The sequence below is a fragment of the Parasteatoda tepidariorum genome, chromosome 8 (genome assembly GCF_982258835.1).
Source record: "Parasteatoda tepidariorum strain Cologne lab strain chromosome 8, Ptep-v5.0, whole genome shotgun sequence".
Taxonomy (NCBI): Eukaryota; Metazoa; Arthropoda; class Arachnida; order Araneae; family Theridiidae; genus Parasteatoda; species Parasteatoda tepidariorum.
In genome coordinates this window covers 20872247-20890541 of record NC_141762.1, presented here as the reverse complement: position 1 = coordinate 20890541, position 18295 = coordinate 20872247, and the positions used below count along the sequence as shown (strand labels likewise).

The 18295-nt window shown below is 27.2% G+C and overlaps 1 protein-coding gene across 1 annotated transcript in view; it reads right to left on the bottom strand.

Annotated features, from left to right (window-relative positions):
* LOC107438948 (protein rhomboid) overlaps window positions 1–18295 on the bottom strand; it is a 315987-nt gene that overhangs the window by 139580 nt on the left and 158112 nt on the right. The window contains exon 3 of the mRNA XM_043042883.3: window positions 1545–1664. Coding sequence (XP_042898817.1) covers window positions 1545–1628 — 84 coding nt within the window. The 5' untranslated portion in view covers window positions 1629–1664. The remainder of the gene's footprint in view (window positions 1–1544; window positions 1665–18295) is intronic.

The window sequence follows — 18295 nt, the reverse complement described above, 5'->3', positions numbered from 1 at the left end:
GTTTTAATATTTATACTTTGGAAATAAGAGTTTAACGGCTCCTCGAATGAGATATGTAAGGGAGAAAAATATTGGATAGGAGAAACATGTTGACTATCATGAGTTGGTCGCGAGCAATAGCATCATGCCAAATAATGCTAAAGTTACTTAGTTTAATAAAGTAAAGCCATCAAAAAGGGCGACAACAAGTTATAAAAAAAAGAAAATTAAAATTATACTAGCTTTATTAATTGAAGAACTTTGTGGAAGAACCAGACTTTGCCTTATTTTATTTCCGATAGATTAATTAGAAAATAAAAATCATGCAAGCATGCTAAAAACTAACGTAGATTAGTTATGTTACAAATTAAAGTGAAACCAAAACCAATTCAGTTACATTGAACATTGATGCAACTACTTTATGTTATTTTCACTGAAGCATAAATACCCTTAAAATGTCACTTACCTGGTTCTTCCTCTAAGTTCTTCGATTTCGCCTTTCAGTTTTGAGCATGATTTCGCAATGTTCAGTAACGATTAATTTTTATTTTATTTTATTCATCCCTTACCAAGAACGAGTATTCAGCTAGTACAATTATAAAAATCCTTTCCGCAATAAAAATAAAGTTGTTTTTAATGTTATAGTTCATTCATATATCATGAACAAGTTTTGTAGCGATTTTAGAGCTACATTGTAATTTTTTGCTTAAGTAGAATCGAAAAAAAAAGTTTTACGCTACATCATAAGTAAAAAATAAACAGAAGAAAAATTAAAATTTATAGTTAAATTATTTCATCACATAGTTATCAAAACTATTTCGCACTTTACTAATTTTAAGCTATACTCTTTAGTCCGGAAAAAATGTGAAGAGAGTAAAAAAAAAGAACGCAATTTTTTAGCAAACGATTTCAGAAAATGTCGGATTTTTACAATCGTTTTCTGATTTTTAGCTTTAAATTTTTGCTGTAGAACTAAATGAGGTATTTCTAAAAAAACTATTTTGTTTTCAAAATTATTTTTCAACAATATTTTAAAGGTAATGCGAATTTTGAATTCTAACAAGATTTTCATTGAAAATAAGAATTGAAATTTTCTCCCCGAAAATAAGGATTTAGAAAAGGAAGTAGAAAGTGTGCTTAAGCAATAAAAGACGACAATCTTAAAATATGATTATAATAAGAAAATTTGGGTGCAATAGAAACAATGATAATATTATTCTCTTGTTATTCTTATTCAGTTTTCTTCTTGTTTGAAATTTTAAAAGTTTATTTACCTATGTTTGTATATTCATATCAGGTTTATTTAAAATTTAAGCTTATGCAACGTTTTCATTTGAGCTAGTTTAAATTATTCCAGACGTTGAGGACGCAGAATCTCGTCAAAGAAAATTTTAAAGCAAGATAATATTCTCTCTGACTCAAAATAAATTAACTTTCCAGTGAGCCAAACAAACAAATATTTCAGCGCGCTTGAATGTTATTAAGAATTACGGATTTGTGACAAGCAAAGCGTAAATGATTCCGACAAAATATCGTTTGGGAGATTTTGTAAACAAATCGCTTACGTCATTCAGGAGAATGTGATGCGCTTCCAGCTCCAACTCCTCCATTTCGCCAGAAACTGTCTCCAGCTGCATGGCTGACACCATTTCACTTCACTTCTCTCGCACAAAACTATTCTTTTTCTAAAATAGTAAAAAAAAGAACAGATTAATCTATCACTATTAAGAATAAAGCAATTAATAACTAAAGGACAATTGATCATGATAGTTTAAGAAAAAATTAAAAATGGGACAATACGAGAAAAAAATTCTTTTATTTAATATAAATTTTATTTTTTATATGATAAATGTTCCAATGGAAGTAAAATTCTTCCTTGGAAGTTGAAAAGAATAAATGCTTTATTTAAATAGTTGTGCTTATTAAGTAAATTTTTGATGCATTTCTTTTATCTATAAAGCTTTTCATAATTTATTTATACTTTATATTCGATATTAAATGACGGAAATATAAATGTCAGAATTTACATTTATGTTAGAATAAAAAGTTGTTGTTATAATTGCAATAGTAACTAATAAAAAATAATTTGAGATCAATTAAATTTTATTAGGTAGTTGGTAATTGTTGAAAAAAATTAAAACTTTCTTTCTGGACATTGTAAAAACATGCTTTTCAATCAAATTTAAAATAAAGAAAAGGTTCTATTATCAATTCAAACGTATGATACCTAAGAAATGGAGTTTTGAAAAATAATTTATGCTAAAAGATAATTATGCATATTTATGACATATGTGGCATTTTTACAATATCCCTAAAAAAGCGATCATTTGATTGATTCGACAATTCTAATATTTTGCTTTGACAGAGCTATATGACAAAGGAAAATGTAGGAAATCATAAAATAAAACTAAATTTACAGCATATTTTCCTATGATTTCATAATTTATCTACATTGTTTGAAATTTCTAGGAAAAAATGGTTAAATAAAAATTTATTTAATAGTTATTTTACTATATTCGAACAAAGCAGTGAAATAATCATAAATAAGATGGTATTCAAACTGTTAATTGTGAGAAAAATCGTTATTAACTGCTTTCGCCAGTAAGTTTAAACAACAAGAATTTTATCGTGCAAACTATTAGAGAAGTCATTTAGTTCTTGACAAATGGGTACATATTATAGCTAAGAAGACTAATCTATCAATCTCGTGACCAAGAGACTGGATGTTCGAGTCCCAGCGTTGACCCCACAATATTCCCTTCAACACATGAAGAGTTACCAGTGACTTGCACTTACCATACGTTGCTGTAACCATAGTTGTAACCATACGTTGTTAGAATACGCATAGATGACATAAAACTACTGAACTGTCTTAAACGTCCATTAAAAATTCTTTTCTCACGGTTTTAAAACATGCTCATTGTACATGGTTAAATAACCGTATAGTTTTGTATTTGTTTTTTTAAACCATACTGGTTGTAAACTGTTTCAAAACTGTAAAGGTTTAAAATATTCTTTATCGTAAACTTTAGGGTTAATTGGATGGACAGACTGCTGTTGTTTTACCATAATTTTAGAATGAAAATTCTAACAGTGTATCGCCTGCAGCGTTTAATTTTAATTTAAAGTCTTTTTCTTGACTTATTAAAATAACTTAGAGCGTAAAAATCCGATATTTAGATTAAAAAATATTTAGAATACTCTGTTTTTCATTTTGCTTCAAAATGTTTTCGTTTGAAACTTTTATTGGTCGCATATCCGAAAATTCCCCGATTTCGGAGATGAAATGCCTAGTATCTGTTTTAAAAGTCTTTTATTTTCTTATGCAATGGCTAAATTTCGCATTTTTCCTTTTTGGACATCAAAAATGCAAAAACTGAAACTATGTAAAGGGATATAATGGGATATTGTATAAAACTGAAATTATATAATATAAAATAAATAAATGATGATAATTATTAAAGCAAAATAAAATATTTTTAATTTTGCACAAAAAAATTTTCTGTCCATATGTATGCTTTCATATGTATGATGATCACACAGAGCATACATATGATCATAAAAAGCATATAGCATTTTTAGGGTCATAGGATTAAATAAAAAAAAATATGATCGAACTCTTATTCTACACAAAAAGGTTTCATCTCCTACAATTAAAAAATTCTCGTTAAAACAAACCCACCCTGCATTTCTAAAACAAATAAAAGGAGAAGTGAATTTTAACACGAAGGTATTTTTAATCTATTAAACAAGGATAAAATTATTATAAAAACTACTTTAAAAGTTTTTCACAGAAAGCAGTATAGAAAAATCATAATAAAGTTTTGTTTTGACGTTTATGTTGCTAAAACTTTAAAATAATTTTCCGATATTTTTTTGTTGTTGTTATTTCTGCGCTTATTTCTAACCAGAAATATACATATTAAAAAAAATTTTGCCTGAAAAAAACAAAAGTAAAACAGCAAATGGCGTAAGAAACTAAAATATTTTAGACTGTTACCCCGTTCACGGTGAGTTTTAAAGTTTTTTCGTCGACGGAAGCCAGAAAAAATTTGCATACATTTCGCAAAGCTGTTTTTCATTGCATTTTTTAGGAGAAAAAAGTAAAATGGCGGAAAGGACCTCTTTTTACGATCATGACAGTTTTTTTTTCTTTTTTTGAATGGAAGAATAATATTCCAATTAAATGCAGTAAATAAGTGACAAAATTCACAAGTTCGTTACAAATTTTAAATCATATTTGACGTATCAGGAACAATATTTAAATTAGGTATATAAAGAAGTAATTACGAAGTTTAGTGAAATGTATTAAAATATTCTAATGATAATATGAAAAATAAAATGTAAATTAATTATTTATAAATACTTTAAAGCTCCGGTAATCTAACCCCTGATAACTTGAAATTTCAGAAAATCAGAACCAACATTTCTTCTCAAACTTTATAAATCAAAAGAATTTTATAGCGTATTCTCTTTATTCATTGACTCAACAGCGCAGAGTGGGCCCTGGCCTTCTCAAGAATTTTTTCGGCAAATCTTTCACCATAATTTTTTTTCAAAAAATACGTGGAATAAGAAGAAGACAAAATAATTGGAATGGATCATGCAAAATCGTGCTCTAAAACAAATTCACTTTATCTCTTCGAGTACTAGACAGTGTAAATTTCGAAAATCATTTAAAACTTTTCGAATTTTAGTAAGAAAATAGCACAAAATTTTGGCTACCATATTTTGATATAGAAAATGTCACTCAAATATGAGATTCAGAATTTCATGTGAATACGAATCGTGAAAAAGTGTCATAAAAAATATAATACCCAGGTATGTTTATAATTTTTTTTATCACATGAATAAGACTCACGATGCAACATTGGAAACAAATTATTAAAAAACATTTTGAAAACAATCTTCCAGAACTGGCGGACAATTGAGTGTACCCTGACATACAGGGGCTACTGTTTACTTGTAAATCAAGTGTTTTGATTGATCTCATCTTTCCATCTGTAATTGTTCACCATCCACAATATTTTCAATTTTATGTTCTTTAATGTTTTCAATTCTCCATGTTATAATTATGTTTGTAATCTATCAGTAGTCCCTGGATGCCCCCTGGCGGGGGTGGAACAGGGTAGAGTAATAAAAATAAGGCGATTTCGATACACAAATTTCTTTTAATAATGTTTAAAAAATGTGTAAAATATCAATTGTAAATGGAATTTCTGATAATACGACTTTCAATAATCCGAAAAAGCTAACAATCTCAATTAGTTCAGGTAAGCGAAATTTTAATGTCTATGTAAAAATTCTGACTGTGACTTACCACAATTTCGTTAGAAAAATTAGATTTTTGATTGGATAAAATTCGAACTGGCAAACTAGAGGCAGTGGTACGTGTAAATAATTCTTAAATTTTTTTAATCAAAGCGTTGAGTTCTAAAAGATAGCTCTTAGAATTTCTTTTTTAATTTGTTTCTTAAATTTTTTTTTACAATCTTCAACAAACTGAAAAAAATTGAAGAATTACCTTATTCAAAAGTTTAGTTTTTTCAAAATTTACCTTATTCAATTACCTTATTCAAAAAATTGAAGAATTATCTTATTCAAAATTTACCTTATTCAAAAAATTTAAGAATTATCTTATTCAAAATTTACCTTATTCAGTTACCTTATTCAAAAAATTGAAGAATTACCTTATTCAAAAAATTGTAGAATTACCTTATTCAAAAGTTTAGTTTATTCAAAATTTACCTTATTCAATTACCTTATACAAAAAATTGAAGAATTACCTTATTCAAAAGTTTAGTTTTTTCAAAATTTACCTTATTCAATTACCTTATTCAAAAAATTGAAGAATTATCTTATTCAAAATTTACCTTATTCAATTACCTTATTCAAAAAATTTAAGAATTATCTTATTCAAAATTTACCTTATTCAATTACCTTATTCAAAAAATTGTAGAATTACCTTATTCAAAAGTTTAGTTTATTCAAAATTTACCTTATACAAAAAATTGAAGAATTACCTTATTCAAATTTAGTAGTTTACCTTATTCGAAAAATCAATAAATGCGTAATTAGAAATAAAAACACGTTAATAAAAATAATTACAAACGTGTTGAATTATAGCACTATTTGAAATTAATTTTTTTTTTAAATGAAAACTCATTTAAAACGACAAATATGAAAACTGTTCAATTAAGTGGATTATAAATAATCTCGATAAGAATTAGAAGAAATTTTTAAACTAACAAAATTTATCTCTTAAATCATATAAAATACTTGGAAGTAATTTTTTTTCCTTCCAAACAATTCTAAAAGATTTATTTGTTTGAATAGGGTAACATTATTCAAAAATAGAAAGCCTATTCGAAATTTGAATACTTAATGGCAAAATAATGATTTTTTTTAAGCTTTCACGACATTAAATATGATGAATTCTTTAAAATAATATATACTTCACATATTTGAATTTTAAGCTGTCAGAAATATAGTTAATTTAATAAATAATATTATTCTATATAGAGAGGCATTAGTGACAAATATTTAAATTTCTTTTTCTGTCTTTTAAATTGAAAAATATTTTTATAATAAATTATTTAAAAAGAATGACATGAATTACCTTTTAATGTTATTTAATACAGTTTTTCTCTCAGTAATTAATATTTGCTTAAAACTGAAGATTGGCAAATTAAAGTATGTTATTTAATAAGAATTTTTCAAGAGCGCTATAAGAATATTTATTCATAAAATGAAGACATTTTCTTTACATTGGCGAGATTTAAAAAGAGAGACGACTGCACGTTAAAGATTAATGTACTAAAATATTTATTTTGAATGTTTAAACATAAACTGAAACATTTGCAATTTAATATTGTCCAGTTAGTAAAGATGTTTTTAATCTTGAAAAACACAATTTTAACTTTCTTTTCAAAATAAATAAGCATGAAAATTATAATTAAAGTTTATGATGTTTTTAAATTACATACGTACTCTTTTCTTAGGAAAATTTAGATAAAAATTAAATAATTCTTTCTTAACAAAATTAGTAAACAAATTTGGGCAATTATTTGAATATTATCTTTGCAAAATTATACAAACATTATTTTACCATGTAATTTGCATCGGATGCATTTGTTTATCGAGTTTTAAACCGTGTAAATCGAGTTTAAAATATAAATTGAGTTTTAAAATGTAAAACGAAAATTTTTAATAATAAATTACTCTTCCTAAAGACAAGAAGTTAGTTTTTTCAATAAAGATAATTTCAAAAAAATTATTTATAAAAACGTTTTTTTAATCATGCATTATTCATTATTATATTTATTATCCTATAATAGAACAATTTTTAAACCATTGAAATATCATATTCAATTGAGAAAAGTGGTCGAATTTTTTAAGAATTTAATGTTTAATTTATAACATTTGCATAAAAATCCATAAAAGAATTCATAATATTCAAAACTTTTATGTTATTTAATACTAATTATACAGATTAAAATTTGTAATTATATTTGTAAATAGTTTGATATTGGTTTTATTAGTGATGAATAAACTTAAAGTAAAAGTAGAGCCCAACTTTATTTCACAAATTAAGAGTAAAATATTTTTTACTGTGCATAGCTCTTAATTAAATTGAAAATATTTGAATTTACAGCATAAAAATACTTCATTTAAGTAACGGATAAAGTAAGTAATTGAATAGTAAAGTAATTGAAAACATTTTAATTTAATTTACAGCATGAAAATGCTTGATTAAAGAACTAAAAGTAACAGATAAAGTAAGTAATTGAATAATAAAGTTATTGAAAACATTTAAATGTACAGCATTAAAAGGCTTAAAAATTCTTTATTTAAGACTTAAAGTAATATAAAATAGTAAGTAATTGAAAACATTTGAATTTGCAGCATACAAAATTCTTTATTTAAGAACTAAAGTAACGGAAAAAGGAAGTAATTGACTAGTAAAGTATTTGAAAACATTTGAATTAACAGCATAAAAAGGTTTAAGCATTCTTCATTCAAGAACTAAAATAACTGTATAAAAATTCTTACACTTGTAATTATATTGCCTTGCCTATCTGTTTCTTTCTTTAGCCGGTAGTAAGCACCTTATAAAATTATTTCCACGATCCTTGAAAATTATAGGTGAGAAAATTACGGGAAAAAAATTAAAACAAACAAACTGAGATTATTGATCGACACGTATTAGTTTGTTGTTTAGAATTGTCATTTTGTGTGGATGCACTCATAAACTTTAAACATATTGAAAACAGAATTTAAATACTGAAAAGTGCTGACTTTTCAACTTTCGTCAATCAGTCACTGTATGGTAGGCTCAAAACAATTTTTCACTGAATATGCGATAACGTTTTGCACTTTAAGAAAAAAAAAAGAATAAAAAGCATCCAGCTCTGTATTACACTTAGAAAAAAAAAGCAAGTTACAAAACGCATCTATTAAAAAGCGTTTCTAAAATCTCACTCGCTATCTCAGTTCATACTTGTTCCAACAAAAAGAATACTAAAGTTTAAAAACATAATAAAAAGATATTTCATTCCAGCCATTCACCGACAAAACCACAGTTTATTACTTACACAACCCATCACAAGTCGCTGCGTTTTATTGTTGATTGACAACTCGGAAATTGCACCATTTGAAACGGCCACAAAGTGAAAAATGTGTCTCCCCCACTCCCGATGCCCTCCTAAGTTACCATCTCTTGCCGTTCCGTTCACTTTACTTCAGGTAGCTTTTATATTTTTTATTATCGTTTGCTTTTTTTTACTTTTTATCATTATTTTTTTTTATCATCTTGCTTTCTTGGCATCTCCATTGAATCAGAACATAATGGAAAGTGCTGAGGTGATGAAAACACAGGGAAGAGTGATATACTATAGTTCTCTTTTACTCTCCGACTATTCATCCCCTACTTGGTCACGGAAGTGAATTTTTATATTTTAAAGTTGTGTTACTTTCGTTTCCATGAACGTGACTGCTTCTTGCTGTAAACGATTGATTTTGAATGAAGACAGACGATAATTCAAAAACTAGCATTGAATTGAGGAGGGCGCTCGTAAATCGTTTTAAACGCTATTGCCACCTTGTGTTAATGTGCAGGAAAAATTAGTATTCACATTTTCTATTAAAAGAAATGTTAAAATCTGCTTTTAAATTTTACGTAACATACAATTTATTGTTTTTCAGTAATTTTTCATACAGCAATAAATTTTTTCAGCGCATTATCGATTGAAGTTATATAATTATTATTTTACAATAATTAAGTAATTCGTAAATTATTTAGTTATTTGACTGCAACAAAATTAAATATTGACTAAAAATGCATGAATGCCTCACTAAGTAGAACAGATTGGGACACACCTTTCATTGAATAAATCCATAACGGCTAGAAAAAAAACCTTAATTCTAAAAAATATAAACAATTATTTGTGATTTTTTACTGGTTCGATCATTTTTATCAGACTGAAATTCGAAATATTTGATCAGTTAATCAATTTTAATTTATTTAAACGCATCCTTTTATACTTTTTAGAAAGCAATGAAGGTTTTTGGCAAAATAATGATATTTTTTACGATATATTATAATATGTTTAATATATTTTATAATATATTTAATAATGATACCTTATGCATTGGAATAAATTTTATTTGAATCACGAATGAATAAACAGCATTCTAAATAAATTTCGATGCAAAGTGAAATTAGAAAAATAATACATTCTCAAAACATTCTTAACTAAAAAATGCCCTGAAGTTCCACATATCATTCCATATATTTTATACTTATAAGATTCAGTTTTAAAAATATATACTTTATCAATGTAATATTTTGTCGAAGAGAATTCATATTACCTCTAACCAAGTTTTCCATTCTACAGTTAGTGCAAAGTTTTATTTTGAACCGTTGAGTTGGTTTGAAATAAAATTTTCAAAGCGACATTTTGTTTAATACTTTATCTCTTTTTGCATGTTCTATTTTGCACGTTTCAGTTCGAATGCTTATTAAAAAACTAAATATTTTTTAAAACCGAATAGTATAAAATAACAACGCAATTCCACATAAAAATATTTTTAAAAGAAGATTTTAGACCAAAATATAAACGCCATTTTTATTCAATGCAAAAGCATTACCCTAGAATTACATTCTCAGATTTATTATACATCAATGTTTTTTCTGAAAATCTTTCCAACATTTAAATCCGTCTTTTAATATTTTGTACATTTGATATCCCACAATATTTTCTTATCAGTTTTATCAACATAATGGCAACAATCAACAAATCGATTCCGTAAAGACGGCGGCATAAACTCAATAAATGTTAGAAAACGATGCTAAAATAGCATTTTTTTTTATCACGTCTAAAAGCGTGAAAAGTTTTAGAACGGTTTATTTATGCATCTAGAAATGCTTTTATTGGAGCAATAAAAATATGTTTTCAATTTTCCTCGGAGGAAAAAAATGCTTTGTTATGCCTTCATTGATTTCCGATGTTTGTAATTATTAATGTGTTTAATCTGTCTATAAACTATCTTTAATTGTGTAAAGATTTATGATAATAAAGATATACACTTTTAGTGCATATTCAAGTTCGAAAATGAATGCTATGCGAAAAGACGAAAAATCGATAATTATTCAACTGAAATGGTCTACATATTTGATGAATATGTAGAACATTCCACAGAATGGGTTTTAGATTTTGAAACCAAGATGCAAATCGAAATATGAAATTTCAACGGACCATTAGTGACGCCTGCTATGTTTTGATTTATTTTAAGTTTAATAAACAACTTACACGAAAGAACAATTTTGTGTTTGATGAAAAGAAAAATATAATTTAAGAAAAATGTTTAAAACTTTTACATTAGTTTTTAACATTAATTTCAAAAACATTAAAATTTTGGAATTAATGGCGTTAATTATTTCTAATCTTTGATAATATTTGTACAAATCATTCAATTAAAATATTGATAAATGCCTTCCAGATCATTATTATTATTTAATATTCAGTTAGAATAATTTAAGCAATAGAATATATTTCAAATTTCGGTAAAAACTACAAAAAATAGGTAATAAACAACTTACACGAAAGAAAAATTTTGTGTTTGATGGAGAGAAAAAATGTGATTCAAGAAAAATGTTTAAAACTTCCACATTAGTTTTTAACATTAATTTCAAAAACATTAAAATTTTGGAATTAATGGAGTTAATTATTTGTAATCTTTGATAATATTTGTACAAATCATTCAATTAAAATATTGATAAATGCCTTCCAGATCATTATTATCATTTAATATTCAGTTAGAATAATTTAAGCAATAGAATATATTTCAAATTTCGGTAAAAACTACAAAAAATAGGTAATAAACAACTTACACGAAAGAAAAATTTTGTGTTTGATGGAGAAAAAAAATGTGATTCAAGAAAAATGTTTAAAACTTCCACATTAGTTTTTAACATTAATTTCAAAAACATTAAAATTTTGGAATTAATGGAGTTAATTATTTGTAATCTTTGATAATATTTGTACAAATCATTCAATTAAAATATTGATAAATGCCTTCCAGATCATTATTATTATTTAATATTCAGTTAGAATAATTTCAGCAATAGAATATATTTCAAATTTCGGTAAAAACTACAAAACATAGGTTAAAACGCGAATAAATTATTTCATGTTAAAGAATAAGTTCTGTAAAAAAAGATGTTTTAGTTTCTTTGATACAGGAAGAAAAGGACTAAAAACAAATTAATGTCTGTAACCATGTCTGTTATTCTGTAAATAATATGCTGTTGCAAAATTACTCTTGCTATAAAAGATGCTTAAAATTTCTTTTTATAAAATAAAAAACAAGTCTACGCATAAATTAATGTTTGTTGATCTGTAAATATGTCCGTTATTCTGAAAATAAATTATTTACTATTGCATAACACTTCTGTTTAAGAATATGTTTTTAGTTTCTTTAAAAAAAAGAAGAAACATAACTAAAAATGAATTAATGTCTGTTGGTCTGTAAACAAGTCTGTTAATCTGTAAATAAATTATATCCTTTCGAAAAATGACTTTTGCATTAAAAGATGTTTCAAGTTTCTTTTTTACTTTTTTTAAAAAGTAGCTAAGCATAAATTAATGTTTGTTGATCTGTAAATATGTCCGTTATTCTGCTGCAAATTAACTTCTGAAAAAAGGGTGTCTTAACCTTCTTCAAAGTTGAAAATATAGAACTAAAAATAGAGTAATGCCTGTCAGTCTGTAAACATGTCTGTTATTCTACATGTAAATTGTATCCAATTGCAACAAAAAATATCTTGAAATAAAAAATTTCTTTATAAAACAAAAAACAAGACAAAGCATAAATTAATGTCTGATGGTCAGTAAATATATCTATTATTCCATAAATAAATTATTTTCTGTTGCAAGATAACTTTTGTAAAAAATCTGCTTTTAGGTTAAAAAACTGAGAAACATAATTAAAAATAAATCAATATCTGTTGGTCTGTAACCATGTCTGTTATTCCGTAAATAAATTATAGCAAATTGCAAAATTACTTTATAAAAGGTCAAATATAAATAATGTCAGCTGGTCTGTAAATATATCCATTATTCTGTAAATAAATTTCTTCCTCCTGCACATGAAGATTCAAATTATGGTAAAATTACAGCACTGTATGGTGATGACATTTCTTGTCAACAAATACCCAAATTCTGGTAATAAAAACCAAAATACACGGTATGTAAACGTTCCACCTGGTAATTTTTAGTTCATATGGTAACGGTTTGCCGGAAATTTTGGTTTTAAAAACTACATTCTCTATCAGCACATATTTAGAGAAAAATACAAAACAGAAAACTAAATTTTACAGAATAAATGATTTTCATGCCATGCTTTAAAGCATTTAAGTTATATCATGCGTGATAAAATCACCAAAGGCCGAGAGAGCTGTATTAAGATCACTGGGCTATGAGTGCTAGTCGTAAGAGCTGTATTAAGATCACGGTTGTGGGTGTAGTCGATCCTGTGTTGGTAATTAGAAGTCGAGTGTGAACTGGCGCCCGTTATGTGTGATCGATATTGAGTAGCAACGACGTGAGGAGAAAATGTCGCAGTGACAAATAGCAAGTCGACTATTCATTGCGTGCTATCATTCGAACTTGGTGTGCTCAAATCGAAGAGGGCGTTACAGTCGTTTGTTTTTTCCAGGTAGGCGTGTTCAGATCACGTCCGCGTGTCACCAATGAGGGGCTAGGCTACAGACACTATCAACCGTCATATATCATATATAACTCCTGACAAAATCGAGTAAACATGTCTTATCTACACTAGTGAATTGAATTTTAATAGTTATAGTGGTAGCTACACTACACTCTGAAACTGAATCGGTGAAACTGAGATTTAATTTTCCAAATTTTGAAAATAAAAGAAATGTTTCTCGATTGATATAAAACCTGATATTAAATTAAGTTCTCTGAGATTTTCGGAAACATTTTTGTAGAGTCAAAATTAGTTTCTGAAATTTTTTACGGTGTATCAAAAGCTATTTTAACTTCCTTACAATAGGCCAAAAATAAGGTAATGCTTATATGTTATATTGTAAAAAAAAAATTTTTTTTATTGCAAATTAACTTCCACAACAGAAGTTGTAGAACTGAAGAAATTCACTTCGACGGAAGTTGAGCCGCGATGGCTCAGGGGATAAAGCGTTCGCCTGGCAATGAGGTGAACCGGGGTTCGATCCCGGCTGTGGCTAGTCGATACGAATTCCGCATCCGGCTTGCACCGACCACAGTGCTGACATGAAATATCCTCAGTGGTAGACGGATCATGGGTTAGAGTCCCATTGCCGTCAGGCTAACCGTGGGAGGTTCTCGTGGTCTTCCTCTCCATGAAGCGCAACATAGCGCCTCTCCATATTTCCATCAAAAAGTCCTCTACGAAGGAGAATTTCTCCCAATACTTGATCCAGGAGTTCCCTTGTTTTCTGGATTGGGTTCAAAATTACAAGGCTACGGAGTTGAACATTAATAGTCGTAAACCCCAAAATTGGGTCGGATGTTCAACGACAGTAAAAAAAAAAAAAAAAAAAAAAAAAAAAAAAAAAAAAAACGGAAGTTGTTTCCACTGACTGTAAAAAACACAGGACAGGATAAAAATAAAAGCGGCTATCGACGAGTTTACGATTTCAAAATTACACGATTTTATTTTTATGGTATCAAAAATATTACGCGAGTGAGTAAATCAGTCTCATAATACTTTTGAAGACATAATATTTACTACCTAAAAATTTCGAAATTAATGATTTAAGTGCTGTTACTAATCTTTTTAGAATACTTATTTAGAAGTCCAACTAAATTACTCGATAAACAGATTCTTTAAATAAAAATAACTGAAATTGTTTTCCCTTATTGGAAAAACATAAAACGGGGCAGAGCATAAGTTAATGTCTGCGTATTAGTCTGCAACGTAAATAATTATAATTTTAAAAAAATCAAATAGCGCTTATCGCAACACATTATAAAATCGTTTAATCTTAAGAATACTCAACAAATGAAAATTTATTTAATAAAATGTTAAACGACGACTGGAATTCGATTTTGAAGCTATACGATTTTTTTAATAATAATAACATTATGCGACTGAGGAAGTTTGATCATGTTTACGAAAGTCTATCACGCATAAATTTTAAAATAAATATTAATTATAGATCGTGATGCAAGAATACAGAAAAATAACCTATGAAAGGAATATATGTTCTACAAATATGAAAGGGACTCGCATCTAGTTTATGTTACTTAATGAAATATTTACATACATTTTCTGGATACACTTGATTTAAAAGTATGAAGGATTTTAATTAGATAGTTAAATAATCATATTAATATTTGATGCGATCAAATTCAATATCAAAAATAAATATCTAAATAGAATGGAGTTACGTAAGTTTAAGAAGCAAATAAATCTTCGGAGTGTGAAAAAGTTTTTTTTTTTTTTGTTGTTAAACTCTTTCCGTTCAAATAATAATTCCGCCCGGAGGGGTGAAAAGCAAATCATATTTTCAATTTGCGCAGATTAAAACTTGAGATTAAAAATACAAATATGCATTCATTGTTTTCATTTCGCGGAGTATTTCATAATCAATAAGAGACAGACGTTTAGTTTTTGTTGCGAGAATTAGTCTTTCTAAACCCAACAAATAGAAAGAATCTTCAATTAAGAATGAATTCTTTTCGCGATTTTAATTCTAGCTTAGCTAAGAATGTAGGGAAATATAATTACTATCCTCACTTGTTTTAAAGAACGAATTTATCCAAAAGCTTCAAGCTTATAATGATACATTACAATAAGTTTTAATTGATTAAGATAATACACCTTAAACAAAAGAAGTAAGAAATAATGAAATCTCAGTAATTAGTAGGATCTGAATCTGAAAACTCGATTTACAAGCGAGCGAACTAACTCCTTTACCATCCCGTCTTACAATGTAATCGTTTTTCATATCAGATAAAAAGTTTTTAAAATATCTTTGCTGATATCTATGCTGAGAAGACACATGTGTAATTTAGTCTAATATGAAAAAAGTTAACATTTCGTCAAAAATATCGTGATTTCGACATTTTTGACGACTTTTTAAATTCATTTCGAGCTGTCACGGAAAAGATTATCACTGACAGCTCAAGGATTGCTGAAGTGTCTTATCTTTGAAAACATAAAAGGCTATTTATGTTGATTAAAACTAAAACTTGTAGAAATTAATCTAGATAGGAAAATAATAGCGAGAGTGTTCCTAGCACGTTAAATTTTTTGTAGAAATTCTTTCAAATCGTAATTAGTTATTCATATTTCAAGTGTTTGAAAATTGAATTGTTTGAAAATAAATTTTGTTTTGTCAAATTAGTTCATAGTTCATTAGATCATAGTTCGTGTTTCGTCCAAAATCTCGTAATTTTTTGACGAAATGACTGTCAACGGGACTGAATCGCCAAAAATAAAGAGTTTCATTCCTGACTATGCCGAGGAATATTTATTTTGGTTAAAATTTAAATTTGAAGAAATTAAACGGCAAGAAAAATACTAACGAAGATTTTCCCAACTAGCTATATTTTCGATGGAAACTATAACGATCTTTCAAAATTAAATTGTTACTCAAATTTCAAATATATGTTTCAAATTTAAAAAAAATACGAGTTTTGTTTCTGACTATGCCGAGGAATATTTTTTTTGGTTAAAATTTAAAATTGAAGAAATTAAACGGCAAGAAAAATACTAACGAAGATTTTCCCAACTAGCTATATTTTCGATGGAATCTATAACGATCTTTTAAAACTAAATTATTACTTTAATTTCAAGTATGTGAAAGTTAGCGTTCCTTCAAAAGAAAAAAATAAATGAAAGAAAAAAATCACGAAATTTCCTGACAAAACAACGTTTTCTGTAGTTAATGTGACATCCTTTAAAAATTAAATTATTTTCAAATAAGAGCTATGGAACAAATTACCGTAACAGAAATTTTTTTATTTCCAGCTCAAAATGTGTCGCCTTCCTAATGAGTTGGGTTTTATGATAGCGCAAAGTTAAATATTAAACCCTTCTAGTTAGCTGATGGGATACTTATTATCCATTAACCGAACTCGGTAACAACTTCATTAAGGACAAAGCACACGCGCCTTCTCTGGGCGTGGCTGTTGCCACAATAATCTAACGTTAAGTCGTGGGATGTCGTCTGCAACATCTAGGCACAAATACATTACGTGCTAAAGGAACATATTTTTAGAGGCACTAATCATGTTATAACCTTCTATGTGAGGTTTCTATTTTTTTTCCAAATAGAAAGTATCTATTGTATAATTAATTGGTACCGCTGCAAAAAAAGGAAAATATAAGCAGTTAAAACTTTAAAAAAAATCTTAAGTTAAATGTTGTGAATCATAGCGATGTTATTACTCGTTAATATAGTTCGGCAATGGTAGATTAAAAAAAACTAATGTGTCTTCGCTATTCAATCGTTTTTCTTTATATTCTTCTCTTAATTTGCAATTAAGTTTTTATATTCGAAAAAACGGTGAAGTATGTATCTCACATTGTGAGATTTGCAATACAGATGCCCAAATAAAGAAACGGCTAAAAATATTTTTATTGACTTCAAAAAGCTGGTAAATGCACGTCTTCTTCTTTAAAACAACGTTTTGTTTATATTTCTAGAAGATCTCATTAACATTACATTTACTTTTCAAAATAGTTTCAAATGCAATCACGTAGAGAGTTAGTGCTGCCATCTATTAATTTGAGAGAAAACCAATTTGTAAAGATGTAGAGATAAAGAAAACTTAAACGAAAATTGCATTTTAAAATTTCTTCATGAAACCGAAATCCAGCTTTTAATTCACTAACTTCTCACCACGCACTCCCCCGACATCCACGGATTTGAGCAACGATCTCCCCGAATTAGCAGCTGTTTTGTGATCAGTATCCTGCCAGAAGCATAGTAACAAAAATTCACAAATTTTCTTTTTTTATGATTTATTTTTCAATTATTTTTGCGTCATCTATTAGAAAGTTAAAGGTTACATTTGCCTTTATATTAAAATATTTCAAAGAAAAGAAAAGAAAAATAAGATTTTGTTACTAAAACGTTTAATTTACCAGATAACATTAGATAAATAATTTTAAAAGAGCTGATAGTCATCATGTTTCTTTATTTCAAATTTAAAGTGTGATAAAAAACGAGAAATTTCGTGTTATGTCAATGACAAAAATTTATAAATCCGAAGAACAAAAAAACTAGCAATCGAAATTTAATTGTTTAAGTATTTTTTATTTATTTATAACTTTGGTATACGACACTATACCAAAAGTAATGTTATTTATTATACATTAACTTTATATTGATAAAAACAGGTTATTCTGAGGAAAAACTTTATTTTTCGAAATTTAAAATGCAATTTCTTTGTAAATATTCGAACCAAATTTTTACCATATTACATATCACTAAGCAACTGCACTGCTAGAAGTTTAGTAAAAGCTTGCTGAACCAAAAGATCGTGAGATTGTTTCAATGTGTGGCAAACTTAATTAACTACTAAGCTAAACCATATTATTGCAATTCTTAAACTTGATTACAGGATAATATGATTCAACTTGGATGGAAATATGGTTTAATTTAACGCCTTATTACGCTATCATCAAATTGCATTGTATTATGGTAAATGGTATCTTGAAACCATATTAAAGTACATTCATATGGTTTTAAGTCGAATCATATTATAATACTTTTCAGACTCATAACAAGATATTATAATTCAAT